General features: G+C 43.5%; 1 protein-coding gene across 8 annotated transcripts in view; it reads left to right on the forward strand.

Moving 5' to 3' along the window:
• Positions 1-10,544, forward strand: part of LOC146042478 (epsin-1-like) — a 91,248-nt gene extending 80,704 nt beyond the window's left edge. For 7 of the 8 annotated variants that reach the window (XM_083162473.1, XM_083162477.1, XM_083162476.1 and 4 more), the window contains 2 exons: positions 7,914-8,147; positions 9,154-10,544. In XM_083162473.1, coding sequence (XP_083018599.1) covers positions 7,914-8,147; positions 9,154-9,494 — 575 coding nt within the window. In that variant the 3' untranslated portion in view covers positions 9,495-10,544. The remainder of the gene's footprint in view (positions 1-7,913; positions 8,148-9,153) is intronic. The other variant, XM_083162474.1, reaches the window with a different exon arrangement.
• Positions 10,545-20,410: the final 9,866 nt, after the last annotated feature.

The following is a 20,410-nucleotide window of genomic DNA, read 5'->3' on the forward strand; positions in this document are numbered from 1 at the left end:
CTAGATGAATTCCCTGAGGGGTGTAGTTTGCAAAATGGGGTCACTTGTGGGGGGGTTCCTAACTTTTAGCATCTTATGGTGCCTAGAAACCTACATGGTGCCTAAAAAATAATCTCATAAAAAGGAGGCTCCAAAATCAAGTAGGTGCTCCTTCTATTATGAAGCCTGTGGTTTGGTCAACGTGCACACTAGGGCCACATATAAGATATTTATGAAAACAAAAGAATTGGGGGAATCAATTTTTAGTCACATTTCTCTAGTAAAATCTACTGTGTTCCTTAGAAAAATGTATTAAAATTGAAAATCTGCAAAAAAAATGAAATTTTGAAATTTCACCTACACTTTGTTTTAATTCCTGTGAAACACCTAAAGGGTTAACAAACTTCCAAAATGCTGTTTTGAATACTGTGAGGGGTGCAGTTTTTGAAATGGCATCATTTATGGGGGTGTCTCACATAAAAGTCCCTCAAAGTCACATCAGAACTGAACTGGTCCCTAAAAAAATCAGTGTTTGAAAGTTTCTTGAAAATTTGAGAATTTGCTATTCATATTGTAAGCCTCCTAGTGTCCAAAAAAATTAAAAGGAAGTTGAAATAATGATGGAAACATAAAGTAGACATATGGTCTATGTTAGTTATTAACTATTTTGAGTGGTATGATTATTTGTCTCACAAGCAGAAAATTTAACATTTTGCAAATTGCTAAATTTTCCATTTTTTTCCGACATTTTGGTATTTTTCACAAAAAAACACAGACTGTATCGACCCAAATTTACCACTAATTTGAAGTAAAATGTGTCACGAAAAAACAATCTCAAAATCACTGGGATAAGTAAAAGCAAAAAAAAGTTATCCCCACTTAAGTGATACATGTCAGATTTGAAAAAAAGGGCTCTGTCAGGAACGCAAAAACTGGCTCTGTCAGGAAGGGGTTAAGGGGGCTGACCTCTTGTAGGTTATCAAAGCAAATAAGTTTGGTACTTGTGTAATATCTGGGCGCCCGATTTTTTTTTTTCATTGTATTGCATTGCATGCAATATAGTGGCATACAATTCATGCGATGCGATTTTTTTTCATTGTATTGTCACCCATGGGTGATTTCATACCCCCACTATCCAACTACGCATGGAGTTGATTTTATATAGTGTGGCGAGCGCACACAGAATACATGTAAAGTAATCCGCGCCCCCTCGTGGGGCTCGCTGCGCTCGCCACACTATATAAAATCAACTCCTTACGTAGTTGGATAGTGGGGGTATGAAATCACCCATTGGTGACTATACAATTAAAAATCGCATCGCATGCCTTAAGCAGTGGCATGCGATGAAAAAATCGGGCGCCCAGATAATACACAAGTACCATAAGTTTATATAGGGTTGGCCATATCAAGTACTATGACACTAGGGGTAAATTTACTCACCGTCCGTTCAGTTAAAAAACTAATGGAAATCGAGTTTTGTGTATTAAAAAAAAAAAATGTGTATTTACAATGGAGGGTATACGATCTCCGCTGATCTTTCCGCCAGGTAGAAATATCAACAGTTTTCAACAAGAATAGGTCTACTTTATATTCAATCTATTCATTATCGGCACTGTTTTTCCGACTCAGAAGTTTCCGACAGCCGGAAAGTCCGCACATCGGCGAAAAACTGCATCACATTCGACGTTCCAGCGGCTGTTTTCAACAATGCAGTTCTGCTTTTTGACAAAGTTGAATCTGCATAGGCGAGTCTCGGTCGGGATTAAATACTGGTGCCTGGTGGAAATACCAGCCAAGATTGAATACCCTTTGTCTGTTTGCAGTAATAATTGAAAACTGATTGCAGTGTAGGTCGGTTTTAACCTTTCCAATGAAAATAGAGGACAAAATAGACCATGAATAGGCCAATACTTCCTTGCGGTTTACTAGGGTGCCAAATGACTGACTATCGTTTTTCCGACATCGGAATCCCGACTTACATGGGCTTTTTTCCCTCGTGGGTGTCCACGACCCCCATGGAGGGAGAATGGAATAGGTGGCGAGTGTAACGAGCCCGCAAGGGGTAGAGAGTGTTCGCCCCCCTGCCGGGCTTCTGACAGTCAGGATTCCGATTCCTGGCATGAGCTGGTTGGAGATAGTTGGTGTTAGCTGTGATTTTTAAAATTCTGGAAGTCCTCTTGTCATTTGCTGCATATTCTAGTCTCAATCCCCTTGCATACGAGGCGATTAGTTAACCGTATCGACAGTGGGCAAATCATATAGCACATACCCACACTGTACAATATTGTTTCATGGGATTGTTCATTGATGTCACCAGGTCCGCCGCTGTGCATGCATGTTGGTCGTTAACGATATTGACCATACATACTAAAGATTTTTTTTAAAACCCCCTCTGAGCAATATAGTTTATAAACTCGTCTAGTGTGTATGGGGCTTTCATTTAAATTGGTCTAACTGTCTGCGGTTTTATTTTCTTCTACATTCCCCATGGCAGCCTACTATGGGATATTTCCCTTTTCCTAGTTTCAGACAGGTAGCACTTTTTTTTCATACAGGAAGGACCACCCCCTTTAGGTATATAGCTCAGCTCCACCCTTCATCCTGTGTCTTTTTTCCTGTCTCCTTAGTTAGACAGTGTAAGGTAGTTTGTTTGTTTGAGTGCTTACATTAGAAGGCATGGGGAAAGGATTATATGGTAGCCAGCCCTATATGGTTTTCTGGCATCATAGTATGTCCCAAGGCTTTATCCCCGTTGGCAGGCCTGGGAAAATGGCTAAGGTAATATGGCCAAAATGTCAGATTTACCTGGGTATGTTGGCGCTTGTGGTCTGGAGGCTCAGGAGGAAGGGTCACAGATCTGGACACGGGAGCAGAAAGTTACAGGCGCCATCTTGGTGCACCACTATGTATGGGGATGACCGGAAGTCCTCCAGCTAGCGTCAGAAGTGAGGCGGAGGAAGTGGTGGAGGCCATCTTGCTCCTCCATATATAAACATATGCTGTACTATGGCGGACGCCATATTGCTACACCCAATACTGCAATGCTGAGCAGGTGACTCATTTTCTCCAGGTATTTATCATAGTGCCAGGCAGTGGGGTCCCACCAAGCAGTGGCAGCAGCTGGGAACTTGTAACGGCATTTTGCCGGGTGGCTGGCTGGATGCGGCTGATAAATGTTTTGAAATTGAAGATTCGTGTTTGGTACAATCGCACAAGACTGTGTTTGATAGTTCTAAATGATCTTGAGGCCCCCTCTTTGAACTTGTAGAGACCAAGACAGAGCAATGAGTTCAGGGGTGTGCTACTACTGACAAATTAGAAGTCCTATTCCATATTTGCGCATTTTCGGAAGCAGACAGCAAAAATGCACGCTCGGCACCTTCAGCCGCACGGGCGTGTTGTGTGTGTGTGTGTGTGTGTGTGTGTGTGTGTGTGTGTGTCTGTCTGTGTCCGTGTGTGTATACATTAGATCAGACTCTCAGCGCTAGCCCCTGTCGGGGCTGTAATACATGTATTGCACAAAAAGTCTATTCATGCCTCCCTCTCTGCCGAATGTCTGCCTTATATAGGTGCTTGATAATAGGCTATGCGGTCAAATTCTTGGTGATCGGACGCTGGAATCCTGACCGGCGTAGTGCCGGCACTTTGTACCTCGATGGGTGTCCACAACACCCATAGAGGGACAATAAAATAGTGTGCCGAGCGCAGCGAGCCCACAGGGGGGGGTGTGTGAGCCACGGCCCCCCTTGTCGGGATTCCGGCGCCGGTATTTCGACCGTCGGGATTCTGACCGCTCGGATTTCATTCTGATCCCGATAATAGAAGCAGGGCACCCTAACACTGCTGGCTATTAACCCTATGATTTCTGGCTAGGCAGATATCAATAGGCAGCCTTGCATGGCAAACAGGATACTATATAGAGCTTGAGAGCCGCATCTAATACACAGAGATTTAACTGTGTGTATTAACCTGTATTATTGCCTAAATTCAGGACTGCATTGTTAATTCTGCCACACATCTATGAAATATGATCTCTATCAGTGCCATTAAGTGGCCTAATTAACCCATGATTTATGCTTATATTGGATGTGTTCCTGTTTGTGAAACTGGCTGACAACCTAAATACTATTATACACTTTGCACCATATAGAAGCACAATTTATATGCAATATACTTAATTGTTCCTCATTGACACAGTGACTTAGAAGCAATTATTATTATTATACCGGCAGAAACTTCACTTAATAATTGTTTCATGTGTCTACAAAGGGATACGAAGTTTTGTTTTCCTTTTAACAATCAGTACTGATATTTCTCCTTAGCTAGTGATACAAAGATATCCCTGCAGGGAATAATCACATACGAGCTAAATAAGAGGAGAGCAAGAAACATTATTTAAAATTTGTATTCATATATTACAAAAGCTGACTTGAGTGCTGTACAACAATAGTCATAACAATTAAACACACACGGCCCGCCCGCATGGGCAGTTTTAAACACACACCATCTTCACTTGTTTGTCTATATATATATATATATATATATATATATATATATATATATATATATATATATATATATATATATACACACACACATAAATAAAGTTTTTTTATATTTTCTGTCTGATTTATTTACTTGGTGCACCACACCATGACAAATCTGTTTCTTCTTCTCTGTGGAATATTTTGAAATGACTGGCTGGACACTGATTGGCTAAGATAATTCTCTCAGCCAATCAGTGGCCTCCCATCTGATTGGCTGAGAGAATACTCTGAGCTAATCAACGCCCATCCAGTCATTTCAAAATATTCATCAGCCACATCCTGCCGAGCCGCCTGGCAAAATGCCGTTACAAGCTCTCAGCCGCTGCTTGGAGGGACCCCGCTGCCCAGCACTACAAGCTGCCCCCCCCCCCCCCCCACCACCACTGCCAGCTGGCCAGACCTGGCCACTAGGAGCTGCCCGCCCCCCGCTGCACGGACACCACTGCTGGCTGCACATAGGTGTGTGCCAGCGGTGCTTCACCGCTGGCACACACCTAGTATTGGACCAGTCCCATCGCGAGTGCTAAAAAAAAAAAACGCGATGTGCCACTGATGGGTCCGATTGCGAAACATTTTATCTTCCGCCGGTGCAACCACACCGGGTCTGATGCGCACAGACCCGACGACATGTCACACACAGCCGATTTGGTCCGATTTCACGACCTGATCCGTCGGCATCGGACCAAATTGGCTCCGTGTATGAGAGCGTTTACTCGATGACTGCGATAGAATCAAGCCGATCAGGGCCAAACCGGACGTCACATGACTTTCCTTCACATGCCTGGGCACACCGGTTTTTTTTCCTGACACTCCCAGAAAACAACCAGTTACCACCCCGATAATCCCGGCTTCCTGTCAATCAACTTGCGCATACATACCACAAGCCGTAGACCTGCGCAGTATATTGCCACTTATTATTTTTAGAAGTTTTAGAAATGTATGCCTAGGTATTCGGGAACACATCTGTTTTATTGACCATTTTTGTTTTAAATAGACCAAATTAAAGTTGGTAAACAGTTTGGGTAAAATGTTTATCTTAATTGTGAATACATTTTAGCAGAGTGGTATGAGGGAGAACGAGGAGATAAGGGGGCACATTTTTCAGTGAGTTTTAGCTATTTAAATCTCATTGCATATGATAAATATTGCTGCTTCCAATCATCGCCTAACTCTTAGTGGTTCTCAAACTCAGTCCTCAGACCCCACACAGGTCACGTTTGTCAGGTCACCTGACAGGTGCACTCATTACTCACTGACACATTTGAAAAGATCCAAAGGTGGAGCTAATTATTTCACTTGTGATTCTGTAAGAAGAGCTGCAAAACATGCACCGTGTGGGGTCCTGAGCACCGAGTTTGAGAACCTGTGGTCCAACTCGTTTACAAATGCATGACAGAAGCTCATTGGCTGGGACACCATTGATCATCTACAAAAGTTTTAAATAGCTAAAGCTTGTTACTTTAGTAATTGGGCTTCATAGCATTTACTGGGAGAATCTCTGGCTGCTTTATATATGGAGAGACAGGGGAACAAAATAGTTCCTAGTGTTTCCGGGTTTATTTTTTTGGTACTTGTGTACTAGCACGGCGCCCATCGCATCTCAGGCCATAAGGCATGCGATGGTATGCGATGCGATTGCAGCTGATGTTATACAATTTTAAATTGTATACCATCAAATTGTATGGCATTATATCGCATATACAATGGTATGCGATTTAAAATTGTATAAGCACCCTAAAGGGTTTTCCCATGTTAAAAGTGGCCCCTATAAGTTAATTAAACGTGTTGGGTGCTTACTATGTTAAAAGCACCCCCACTATCAACGCCAACCCGAAGCGTGGCGAGCGGCGGCGGTACGCGTCCTACGACCTTTTCATACCCCCACTATCCACGTCGGCGTGGAGTTGACTTTATATAGTGAGCGCAGTGAGCCACCGAGCCCGAAGCGTGCCGAGCGGACACGGAATACAGGTAAAGTAATACGCGCCCCCTTGCGGCGCTCGCCACGCTTCAGGCTCGCTGCGCTCGCCACACTATATAAAATCAACTCCACGCCGACGTGGATAGTGTGGGTATGAAAAGGTTGTAGGACGCGTACCGCCGCCCCTCGCGGGCTCGCTGCGCTCGCCACGATTCGGGTTCACGTTCATAGTGGGGGTGCATTTTACATTGTAAGCCCCCATTAGGGTGCTTATACAATTAAACATCGTATAGGGGGCTTATACAATTTTAAATCGCATTGCAGTGCATCGGGTGTATGCCATGCGATGCGATTATATGTCATGCGACCAAATATCGTGGGCGCCGTGCTACAAGTTCCATTTTTTTTATTGTTGCATTTGTCTAAATGTATGCGTAAGGCCATCCATCATTATAAAGTCTAGTTTAAAATGGCAAGTGTCATTTAGAAATGTGCGTGTATAGCTTATTGCAAAATATTATTTTCTTGCCTTTATTTTGGATTGTGTTATCCCAAATGCTGGGCAGCTTTACAAAGCTACTGCTACCCTTGTGTACATTCAAATACACACCCACTCTCGCTATAAAGTCTTCATGTCAAAAATGTGTTGCATTATGGGAAAATGTGTGCATGACACTTTGCATTTCTTTGGCTGTGTATTTGCATCTTCGATGATTTGAACCTGGTGAGATCAGTATCCGGTCATGGGATCTAAATTGTATAGATCGACCATGTTATGCTTGACCGCGCTTTGTCGAACCTGTCTAGTTAAGATAGTCCTCTGCATCTAGATCGACCGTAACAGAAGAGCGACGGGAGCATTAGAGCGACGGGAGCATGGTCGACATGAGTTATTTGTGTGTTTTTTTTTGGGTTCCGGCTGCCACAGGTCGACTCTGTTCATACCTTACTATCCAAGTGGACATAGAGGGAGATTATAGTGGTGTGCCGAGCCTAAAGAGGCACTGTGTCGACCGCGCTCCCGTTGCTCTAACGCTGGCATCTAACTTCCATTACTGTGCATCTAGAGGCGGTGGACTTTGTTTAGGCGTCTAACTAGACGGGTTCCACTAAGGGTTGTGGACCATAACATGAACGATCTAGACCGTGTCGATCCGCTGTACCGTAACCATTCTTACGGCCTTATGCGGCTTTTGCTTTACTCTTCCATTCCATAGCAAATCATCTGGTACTGTAAGTAATGCGGATCAGGTGCTGTCTGAACTTGCTGCATCCTACATTTCCCTCCATCAAGTATTTCCCTGCTACTCTTGGATTACTGTGCTAGATCTTTGATGGCGTGTTTTGTTTTTATTTTGTTACTTCATGGTACACTTACTGTATATACACTGTGGGTATGTTTTTTGTTTGCTACCAAGGTTGCTGTAATCATTTACTAATTGTTATCCCTGGTTTCCCCCCCTCAGGTGAGCTGGATCTTCTTGCTGGGGAAGTCCCAATGTCGCGTTCCCTTGGATCCAGAAGCCCAGATGCCTTTGACATGGCAGCAATGAGCGGGTCACTCTCTGAGAGCAGCAAGTCTACACGGAAAACACCTGAGTCTTTTCTGGGGCCTAATGCCGCCCTGGTAGACTTGGACTCTCTAATTTCAAAACCCACCCTACAAAACACAAAGACCTCGAATCCCTTCCTTGTAACAGGTGACTGACCTAAAGACCAGTAACTTTATTAAAATAGATGTACTGCCTCATTATAATGATACATAGGAAAGTATATTAGAAATGCTTATATGGAACGGTAGTGCAAGAAAAAGTTGAATGGTAATGTCTTACCTCTAAGATCAGTCTTCTCAAATAGAACCATCAGTTTATCCCAGGTAGGCATTTTTTACACTCACCTCAGATCTCCATGGAAATACACTCCCTTGGGGCAGTAGGTACACTTTGATTAGCACAATGCTCTCTGTAGCCAATCACCCTTCAGCTGATCTGGTATACTTGCAGAGAGGGAGGGACAACTTATACAATGGAGCCACCGGTGGTAGAACAATGGACTGTCTTGTACAAGCTAGATGCTGTCTAGGTTTAGGAGCACCCATATTGCAATACACCATTGCTCAATGTACACCTGCCAGGCCCGGCAACAGAGGGAATGGCCGTCTCCGGTACCCAGTAAAGTGACTACCGTCTGGCGCCACCATCTGCACTGTGGCTGCAATAATATGGGACATCTTTCCAGCAATACTCCCACCTTCCCTCCCTTGCTCCGCACCACTACTCCCACTCTCTCTCCCTGTTCCACACCACTATTTGTCAGCCATATAGGATGTGAGATACGTGTATAAAAAAATGGGGGTGACCTTCCTGGACCACAGAACAGTGACCACTTTTGACTGGTGTCAATTGGCCAAATTGATGTGGAAAAATGAGGAAAAAAAAAAGTTGCTTGTGGGGCAATCGGTGACTATTTTAAAAGGGGGGGGGGGGGGTCAACCAATCAGATGCACTGTATAATTTTATATAAATGCAGATTATAGATGGAATAAGGTGGAATTTGTGAACCAGGCATTTTCCTGTGTAAATCAGGTATCCGATGAAGCATTTCAATGTTTATTTAGTGCTTTCTGGTTAGATTCTGGATAATGTGTAGCTGCCGCCTCCTGTACATCCTCCGCATTTACCTATCTCATCCTATGCTTTATCTTAGGAGTAGCCAGTTCAACCGCAACAAATCCATTCCAACCCAACCAACAGTCATCTCTAACCTTGAACCAACTTCGTTCCAGCCCTGTGATGTCATTGGGACAACAAGTTACGCCAGCTGGACAAACACCTGCAGCAATTCCTTTTAGTTCTGTCTCACCAATGGTGTCCGTGTCCCCCCTGGCACCGGGAATTCCTATAGCCAACGTGTCGCCAATGGTTGGGATGCAGCCTGGAGTGAGCTTGCCTGCAATGATGGCACCGCAGCAGTTAGTAACACAGCCACTAATGCCCAACCTGTCCGCACAAGCTGTGACGAGTACCACCAACCCTTTCCTGTTATAACAGCCTGTGTGATCATTGAGTTCATAATGGTGATGACCGGGGTGGATGGGTCAAAATGGTATCTCTATGCTACTACCACAGAATGTTCCTGTACCCTTCATCTTTTGTGGCAAACCTATGTTGGCAGTACACGTTATCTCTGGTGTCTGCTTCCTCTTCACTGTGCCTCTGAATACCAAGAAATAGTATTTCGCCCTCCCTGCAGTACAGGTAAAGGTGTTTTTAGCTAGAAGACCATAGGTTGACTATTCTTTTCTGCAGGTTGATTGATAATCGGTAGTATTTTGCCAGACGTTGCTGTCCGTGTTCTTTCAGTTCGTCCGCCCCTCATCCTTCTTGCATTAATTAGCAGCACTTCACAGTATGGATGGTTTTGTTTGCTTCTGCATAGTAGCAATCCAAGGGTTATTCCGTTGTGAACTAAGTGATATTTGCTTTGATCATCTATTTTTTTTTTTCCCCCATTTAAATAAGTGTTACTTACCTACACTGTTTTACCTGCATTTCCAGCCCAAAACCTCACTGAACGTCGTCCCCTTACTCCTCCCTCGGTTGTCCCACATGTAAATACAGCATATTGCTCTAGCACCTCTGTGTTACTGGACCACCTTAAAATATTGCCCTATTTAGACATTTCTATTCATAAAACACTAAAAACAAAAAAAAAATTAAACTAAGCTCTTTAAATGCCAGAAGCGGTTGTTTGGTGTGACGGGGAAAATTGCCATAATCGCAGGACGTTTCCTATTTATTACAATGAATTCATGAATGCTGATTTAAGTGGATTTTTAACCCTTGAGTTTATTGCAATTCTTTCCTATTACCATTACAAATCAAATATGTGATAATGACCTGTTTGATAACCACTTAATAAACTGATGGCTTTGCTTGGTGTGCTGTCCATCTGGTTCTATCACGTCTGTATTTGCAGAAGCGTTTTCTCTCCTCTAGAAAAGGAAACCGATCAGACGAATCAGGGGAAGCTAGATTATGCTTTTCCTATTTGTTGGTTTTAAAGTGAATAAATGTCTTGCAAATGACTGACCACCATTGAAAGTCTTGTCGTGTATGAAAGTAATGTAAAACTTTTAAAATGAAACGTTTAAAATTTTTTAAATCTGTATATTTTATCTACATGAATTCGGTTCTTCATTTAAGGGAAAACTGCCAACCTAGTGGCGCTTGACTATCAGCCAAGAATGTTGTGGAACCGTAACATCGTATGTGGTGTAAACGGAATGCAATTCAATGCTGTTACCTATTTCCATAGGAAATCTGCTCTTCAGGTTTCTGTATGCTGACTTGTTAGTTAGTATAAATCCCCGTATCCCCAGGAAACTTCCAGCTCTTCTCACATGGTGCCAGATTCAGAGATTGATGCAAGGCCGAAGCCTTGCATATGTCTCGGATGTTCTTACATGGGCACATGCGCTGTAGATGTACTCCGCATGTGCAGAACTCTGCAACAATGGTTGGGGGTTGGGGCGTCCAGTTCCTGCATAACTGAAAACAGGATGTCGGCCTAAACACCGCTTTACTGGCACTGGCTGTGCTAAAACGTATTTTACACCTAGGGGTAGATTTACTGAAAGGCCAATTTTGTTCAGTTTAAAGTGATCCACCATCTATTAAATCGAATTGATCTGAATTGATGATGAGCTTCCAGGGCTAAAACTCGTTCACTGATATTTAAAAATCTATTTAGAATTTTTTTTTGTTAATTAATGTGTGTTTTAGCCCTGGAAGCCCGAAATCATTTAGGATGATATATATATATATATATATATATGCGGTACTTGTTTCCTAGCACGGCCACAACGATTTAGATCGTTGTGGTCGTAAGATAAAAAATCGGATCGATCGCATCGCATGCGATTTGGTCGCATGCGATGCGACCGATCCGACCGACCGATTTTTCACCCGATTTTTTTTTTTTTTTCACCTGATTATTTTTAATTGCCCCCCCAAATGTTACTAAGTGGGCTAGACCCCACGATAGACGTCAACCCGAAGCGTGGCGAGCGCAGCGAGCCCGCGAGGGGCGGCGGTGCGCGTCCTCCGACCTTTTCATTCCCCTACTATCCACTAGGGCGTGGAGTGAGAATAGAATAGTGTGGCGAGCGCAGCGAGCCACCGAGCCCGAAGCGTGGCGAGCGCAGCGAGCCCCGCGAGGGGACGCGTATAACTTCACAGGTATACGCGTCCCCTCGCGGGGCTCGCTGCGCTCGCCACGCTTCGGGCTCGGTGGCTCGCTGCGCTCGCCACACTATTCTATTCTCACTCCACGCCCTAGTGGATAGTAGGGGAATGAAAAGGTCGGAGGACGCGCACCGCCGCCCCTCGCGGGCTCGCTGCGCTCGCCACGCTTCGGGTTGACGTCTATCGTGGGGTCATGGCGGGCACATAAAAAATGTGAAATGGGTCATATTGGCCCATTTCACCTTTTTTAGCATTTTTCCCTATGTGAGATGGACTTAATCAAGTCCATCTCATCTTGTGCCATTATAATGGCACAAGACCGACAAGATCCTCCCGATTTCAATGTTAAAAGATTTTTTAACATTGAAGTCTATGGAAAAATCGGGTCAATCGGTCGGTCGCATCGCGGCCGATTTTAATTGGTCGCGACCGACCGATTGACCCGATTTCTGTCAATCAAAGGGAAAAAATTGTAAAAAATCGGCCACATCGTGAGGATCGTGTCCCTTAATTAAGAGCCACGATCACTCACGATTGTGGCCGTTCTAGGAAACAAGTACCATATATATCTCCCCTAGAGCAGGGGTAGCCCACTCCAGTCCTACCAACAGTTCACATTTTCCAGACCACCCAGGTGGTGCACAGGTGCACTCATTACTTACTGACACATTTTAAAAGATCCACAGGTGGAGCTAATTACGTCACTTGTGAGTCTGTGAGGAGACCTGGGAAATGTAATCTGTTGGTAGCTCTGGAGTTGGCCACCCCTTCTCTATTTGCAGAAATGGGAAAGATAATTGTTACTAGAGCACAGGTTCTCAAACTTGGTCCTCAGGACCCTACACGGTGCATGTTTTGCAGGTCGACTCACAAGTGAAATAATTAGCTCCACCTGTGGATCTTTTAAAATGTGTCAGTGAGTAATGAATGCACCTGTCGGGTGACTTGGGAAAACGTGAACTGTGTGGGGTCCTGAGGACCGAGTTTGATCTGATCTAGAGTAAACATCCACGGAGAAGCACCAATGCCCCTATTTTCTGTGACTTTCTGTGGTAAGTCTATTACTGATATATTTTCATCATGAAATATAATATAATTCAAATTGTGTTCTAATCAATAAAAAATGTTTTATTACTCTTCATTTTTCCAATGCATTTAAAGGGATTCTTCCCCTAAGGAGAAAAAAATACCTGTTGGGTGTAAAATGTATTCATTTACTTGCAAATAAATGACCGTAACCCTAGTACAGGCTGTAATTGGCTTACTGATTATGGCACAGTAGCTGCAGGCGTGAGACCACTAGCAGGTGTTAAAAAGGAGACTTTTTTTTTTTTTTCTTTTAAGAGAACATGGGAGGAGAGAGTACTGTTATTTCACCATGCACTGTATTGTCATTGTAAATGATTGGCTTTGTTTTTTTGGTGGGATAAAATAAATCTGAAGTCTTCAATTTTAGCGCACTTTGTTATAATTGCAAACATAGTGGTAATAAATTCCTTATCTAATGGCTTCTGACTACTCGAACCAAGGACACTGTTCAGGTTTTCTCTTCCTCTGTAGCACAACAATGATAGAACGTATATAGGTAACATTCTCTGATCATAGCAGTGGTGGGATAGAGTGCATACGAACTATGCACAGTGATTTCAAAGCCATAGAAAGTCTGCATCGGTCTTGACGTTGTAAAATATTTTAAAATAAAGTTTACAGACCTTTTATACAGTAGTCCACTATACTTTAACCACTAATAGTATCTGAACCTGTTGAGTGCCAACATCTCTGATGCTGCTTTCACATTGCAAGCCTGCTTTCAAACCGTTTTTTTGTAACTGTTTCCAAAAACGGGTCTAAAGCCAGTTAAACCCCTTCACATTTCATCTTCTAAACGGTAAATTACTGTTTCAATAAAGTTTTTGGTCCATTCACATTCAACCTTACCGGCTCCTGCAGTCTGCTGGCTGGACCTGCGGTGGAGAGCAGGACTGCTGCATGGTCTGGCCAGCGCGCGGGTGGGGCAGGCTCTGGCGCTTACTTGCTCAGGGAGTCTGCTGGCTGGACCTGCTTTGGGGAGTGCGAGGGGGCAGGGTGTCCCTGCGCCGGATGGGCAGATATCGGTGGGGTCCTTGCAGACCACTCTGCACACTGAATCTGCTCTGAAAGGGGTAGGACACTGCTTTTAACCCGTTTTCAATGACTGTTTTTTTTTTTAAACTGGTAAATTGAGAACGGACCTTTCACATTACAGCTAGAACCCTTTTAAACCCCTTACAAATCGTCAATATACCAGTTTTTAGCTGTAATGTGAAAGGGGTATCAAAATATCTGCTATAAATGCCAGTGTCGCTCATATTTGTTATATACATTTTCACACCAATTTTGACAAATTCACTTGGCACTCAAAGGGTTAATAACAAAAATGTGAAATCAAGGATTTAATTTCACATTTGGATGTAGGATGGGGAACTACATTACAATGTGTTAGTACACTGGGTGATTCAACGACGTTCTTTAAATCATTGCTAAAAAATACATAGAATTGTATAGTATATATTGTACAAGTAGTGTCCTTGGTAACCTGTTATATGCAATTAATACCCCTTTCGCATCGCACCTAATTACCGGGTTCATGCCAGTTCGACCTGGTAATTAGTGCAATGTGAAAGGGGTTACCAGTTATGGCTAACTGTAGCAATACGAACCAGGTAAAAAGAACGGTTCTTACCGGTTCATTGCTGTGCAGTGTGAATGGGTTAATCGGGTCGAGGGACCCCTTTCCTGTTCACACTATGGAGGAGGCAGCTCTTGGAGAAGCGCCAGCTGTAAGCGCAGCCTCCACCCCCACCCCCACCCCAGATGATGTCAGCGAACCAGCTGACCTCATCTGGGATTTTTTTTTTACTTTTTTTTTTAATCAACTATGTCCTTATGTATGTTACTGTAATATTTGCACATAGATGAACCCATGGAATTTACAAACCTTGTAAAAGAAAATAAACCAAACCTTAATCAACATTTTAGTGGTGTTCCTACAGCCACATAAGGTGGTGATTTTTTTATTTATTTCATATTGCTGGTTGTTTTTTTTTCCTGACCTATTATTTTTGTTTCATGGAGTGCACCCACTAGATATTTAGGATTTGTAGGGTAATTTTCACCACTATAAATGTTGACTCTGCATCAGGAGCAGCCAGCCCTGGTCCTCAGGAGCTACCAACAGTTCATCTCCAGGCCACCTGTGGATCTGTAGGATGTGTTGGTTAGGAATGAATGCAGCACATGCTTAGAATTGTGATGGTAATGAGAACACCTGTGGTCTGCAAAACCTAAACTACCATTAATCGACATTGATGTTCACTTGAAGGCAAAAAAAAATCTTTATTGATAGACCAATATAATATGCAGATTTTGTAGTCCAAAGCCTTGCTGGAGAAACAAAACTTTCCTACAAGTCATCTTTCCCTTTCTCATCCTCCCTGGATGACTAAGAAGGTGACCATCTAGTTTACATACCAGAACGGTTGAGGGGGATTTCCTCATCAGAGAGTACCATGATATTGGTGGTTATGGTAGATCTACTCTTGCCATCACTCCCCTTGCATGTGTGGGCCAACACTTGGCGGGCAGTGTACAGTTCAGTATGAAATAGCTGGACCTTTTTTTTTTTTTTTTTTGGGGGGGGGGGGGGGTAGATGTAACATGTGCAGAGAGATTTAGATTTGGGTGAGTTATTTTGTTTCTGTGCAGGGAAAATACTGACTGCTTTATTTTTACACTGCAGTATAGATCTCACTTTGGAGTAAAACCACACCCAAATCTAACTCTCTCTGCACGTTAGATCTGCCCCTTCTGCAGTGCACATGGTTTTGTTCATTTGAGAAGGAATTTCCCTTTGAGTGAACCAGAATAAAGGCCAAAGTGCATCAGTCTCATGTAAACCCTGGGGTTAGTTTTGTGGGCTGAACCAAAAGTTAGAGCAGTGTAGCATATTAATTAGATTGCATTTAATCCTCTCCGAAATTGACTGCCTCTAGGTAACTAGTAAATACATAAGGTTGCTTGCTTGCTCCTTGCATTTTAACATTAAGAACTGAAGCCAGATAATATGTAAACATGCATTAAGGTCAACGGGGCAGATGTATTAACCTGCCCATAAAGATTGTAAAATAACTGGTACCGTTTCTCCTGCATAACTAAGAGAAGCAGGCACCTGTTATGGCCGTTTGTATTAACCCCTTCCCGACATTTGACGTACATGTACGTCATGGTCGGGAAGTACTTCCCGACATTTGACGTACATGTACGTCATGGCTTCTAACTGTCACTGCGTCTATAGACGCGGTGACAGTTAAGAGATGTCTGCTGTCCCTGACAGCAGACATCCCCCCTCGCCGCCCAGGGGGGGCAGGGGTGCCCCCCCCGGTCGGCGATCGCTGTGATTGGCTTTTCAAATCTGAACAGCCAATCACAGCGTTTCCTGTGTTACCGGCGGCTAAGCCGCTCGGTAACACAGAAAACGGTGGTGATCGGTGCAGCACCGATCACCACCGAGCGGCAGCACCCCCCTCCCACCCACCGGCACTCACCCGGCAGCTCCGCCGCCCGGAACAGCAGGCTCACCCGGCTCCCCCAGCGCACGCAGCGCTTCCCCCCTCCCACCCCCCCCCCCCCCGCAAGCTGCAGCAGCAGCAGTAAATAATAAAATGTGTTGCAGTGAAATATATATATATATATATATATATATATATAAATATATATATATATGTGTGTATGTGTGTATATATATATATATACACATATATGTATGTGTATATATGTATATATATACACACATATATATGTGTATATATATATATACACATATATATGTGTATATATATATGTGTACATATATATGTGTATATATATGTATATATATATATGTATGTATGTATGTATGTATGTATGTATGTATGTATATATATATATATATATATATATATATATATATATATATATGTATGTATGCGCTTCCAGACAGATATTCCCGACATATGACGTATATATACGTCATGGTCGGGAGGTACTTCCCGACCGAAGACGTATATATACGTCATGGTTTTATAAACTGTCACCGCGTCTATAGACGCGGTGACAGTTTGGAGATGTCTGCTGTCCCTGACAGCAGACATCCCCCCTTGCGGCGATCGCTGCGATTGGCTGTTCAAATGTGAACAGCCAATTGCAGCGTTTTCTGTGTTACCGGCGGCTAAGCCGCTCGGTAACACAGTGATCGGTGGTGACCGGTGCTGTTAAGTACAGCACCGATCACCACCGATCGCCAGCCCCCCCCCCCTCCCACCCGGCAGCCCCCCTCCCTCCCACCCACCCGGCTGCCGCAGCGCCAGCACCCCTCCCAACCCCCCACCAGCCGCAGCGCCAGCCCCCCTCCCAAAGCTGGTGACCAAAATGGGGTCACATGTGGGGGGGTTCCACTGTATTGGTGCTTCGGGGGTCTTGCTAATGCGACATAGCACCCACCATTCATTCCACCACCAAAAATCACTCCTTCCCTTCTGAGTCCTGCCATGCACCCAAATGGTATTTTTGGGTCACATATGAGGCATTGCCGTACTGGGGAGAAATTAGGGCACAGATTTTGGGGTGCTTTGTCTCCTTCATTCCTTGCGAAAATGAAAAATTTTGAGCCAGAACTGCATTTTTGTGTAAAAAATTACATTTTTTTACACAAAAATGCAGATCTGGCTCAAAATTTTTCATTTTCACAAGGAATGAAGGAGACAAAGCACCCCAAAATCTGTGCCCCAATTTCTCCCGAGTATGGCAATGCCTCACATGTGACCAAAAAATACCAGTTGGGTGCATGGCAGGACTCAGAAGGGAAGGAGTGATTTTTGGATTTTGCAGCACAGATTCTGGTTGAATGACCCCTGAAGCACCCATACAGTGGAATCCCCCCACAAGTGACCCCATTTTGCAAACTACACCCTTCAGGGAATTCATCAGGGGGTATAGTGTACATTTCAAACCCCCAGGGGTTTCACCAATTTTGATACAACTGAGCTGTGAAAATGAAAAATTTAATTTTTTCATTTTCACAGCCCAGTTGTATCAAAATTGGTGAAACCCCTGGGGGTTTGAAATGTACACTATACCCCTAAATGAATTCCCTGAAGGGTGTAGTTTGCAAAATGGGGTGACTTGTGGGGGAGGTTCCTAACTTTTAGCACTTATGGTGCCTAGAAACCTACATGGTGCCTAAAAAAAAATCTCATAAAAAGGAGGCTCCAAAATCAAGTAGGTGCTCCTTCTATTATGAAGCCTGTGGTTTGGTCAACGTGCACACTAGGGCCACATATAGGATATTTATGAAAACAAAAGAATTGGGGGAATCAATTTTTAGTCACATTTCTCTAGTAAAATCTACTGTGTTCGTTAGAAAAACGTATTAAAATTGAAACTCTGCAAAAAAAAAGAAATTTTGAAATTTCACCTACACTTTGTTTTAATTCCTGTGAAACACCTAAAGGGTTAACAAACTTCCAAAATGCTGTTTTGAATACTGTGAGGGGTGCAGTTTTTGAAATGGCATCATTTATGGGGGTGTCTCACATACAAGTCCCTCAAAGTCACATCAGAACTGAACTGGTCCCTAAAAAAATCAGTGTTTGAAATTTTCTTGAAAATTTGAGAATTTGCTATTCATATTTGAAGCCTCCTAGTGTCCAAAAAAATGAAAAGGAGGTTGAAATAATGATTGCAACATAAAGTAGACATATGGTCTTTGTTAGTTATTAACTATTTTGAGTGGTATGTTTATTTGTCTCACAAGCAGAAAATGTGACATTTTGCAAATTGCAAAATTTTCCATTTTTTCATGACATTTTGGTATTTTTCACAAAAAAACACAGACTGTATCGACCCAAATTTACCACTAACTTGAAGGACAATGTGTCACGAGAAAACAATCTCAAAATCACTGGGATAAGTAAAAGCAAAAAAAAGTTATCCCCACTTAAGTGAAACATGTCAGATTTGAAAAAAATGGCTCTGTCAGGAACGCAAAAACTGGCTCTGTCAGGAAGGGGTTAAACACCCCCACCCCCTTTGCCGATAAGGACAGCTGTTATGCACAGCTTTATCGGCGCCCCAGGCAGCCCTGCAAATGCCCATTTAAAAAAACCCTCCCTCTCTCCCCCAGGCCTGCTCTCTGGGTATGCATGAGATCTTGTGCTCAGCCCAGAGCCCGCAGCAGGGCTGGTGTTGTCCCTGCAGTGGGGATAGGACAATGCTAGCCCTGAGCTGGTGAAGCAGCCAGGTAGATTAACGACTTGAAGGCTGTTAATACATCGCCCTGGCTGCTAATTACTGGGGAGGATTGCAGGGGACATCGAGTGTTGTGCGGCTGGCTGTCCGTAGAGCATGTTAGGTGCACTAGTAATACATATATAAAAGAAACGTAATCCCCCCCCACCCCCATTAACGAGGCGTTAATTTTCCCAACTTGGGCATGCCTACATTTATTCACACCTGCATTTTTATTGGCACTCCCATTCCTAGGTGCCGATTTATGTTTTTGCTGGTGGGTGCTCAAGCCAAAAATATAAGGGAGTGGCTTCAAGGGGAAGGGGCGTGGCCACAAAATAATACCAGCACGCAGCATAGTTGTCTCCAATATTCAAAATACGGCAACAGTGTTCCCCTTTTTACACATAACTTGTGGACCTGCGGCTGTTTCTCTATGATAACCGTACGTACCCCCATGCACAGGAATGCCGGGAAGATGCTTCTGTCAGCTCTGTTAATGGCGCTGGGCAGCATCTTTTATGCGGCAGCCGCCGAGTCACTAATGAATGGACTGAATAGACTCTTCCCGGCATACTGTTTGCCAGGTGGCATGGCTGGCGATGCGGGTGCTGCAGCTGCAAATTAGCAAGTTAATATGGCAGCCCAGCAGCGCGACTCGGGCCCGTGGGTACAGAATCTGCACCTATGCTCCCATTAAATGACCTGTTACCGCCCCCAGACACCGTCTTCCTGTCAATCACCTTGTAAACAGCTAGCAAAGGGAAAAAGTAGCATGATTTCTTTATTAGCAGGCGTTGCGCATCGTGGCTCATATGTAGGTGATAATTGGCCACTGTGAGAATTTGCACAGTAGCAATCAAGCCTGAATTGGACTCAATATCCATTTGGACTACAACTGGGGATATTAACCCATGGTGAGTGAGCCACCTTCCCTGAAGCATGGCATGGGTACACGTTTTCACTGGCAGCACTATTTTTTTCTCAGTCAAGCATTTATACATTTTGATTTTTATTTATTTCTTAACCGTTTCTTATACAGCGCTCCAGTAGACCTAACAATCTATATTCCCTACCACATGTACATGCACCAATCTATCTGGTGGGAACAAAAAAACTGAAAATTTATGGGAGCAAATGACAATAAAAAAAATCTTCCCAAAGGCTTAAAAACAGACCGTGATCAGTCAGACAAATTGTTTAAATCATTCTGATAGAACAAATTTATCAAAGCATATATTTTTTTCTGTTTTCCTGCATTTGGGTGGAAATCTTTGATTGTCCTATGCTCCCATACATTTCCAGCTTTTTGTTCCCACCAGATAGAACAGTCAGAAAATCTGTAGGTGTGTACGCACCTTAAGAGCAATGGTGGGAATCGAATCCATGACTTTAGCGCTGTGATGCAGTAATGC

The sequence above is a fragment of the Crinia signifera genome, chromosome 19 (genome assembly GCF_055691185.1).
Source record: "Crinia signifera chromosome 19, ASM5569118v1, whole genome shotgun sequence".
In the NCBI taxonomy this organism is placed as follows: Eukaryota; Metazoa; Chordata; class Amphibia; order Anura; family Myobatrachidae; genus Crinia; species Crinia signifera.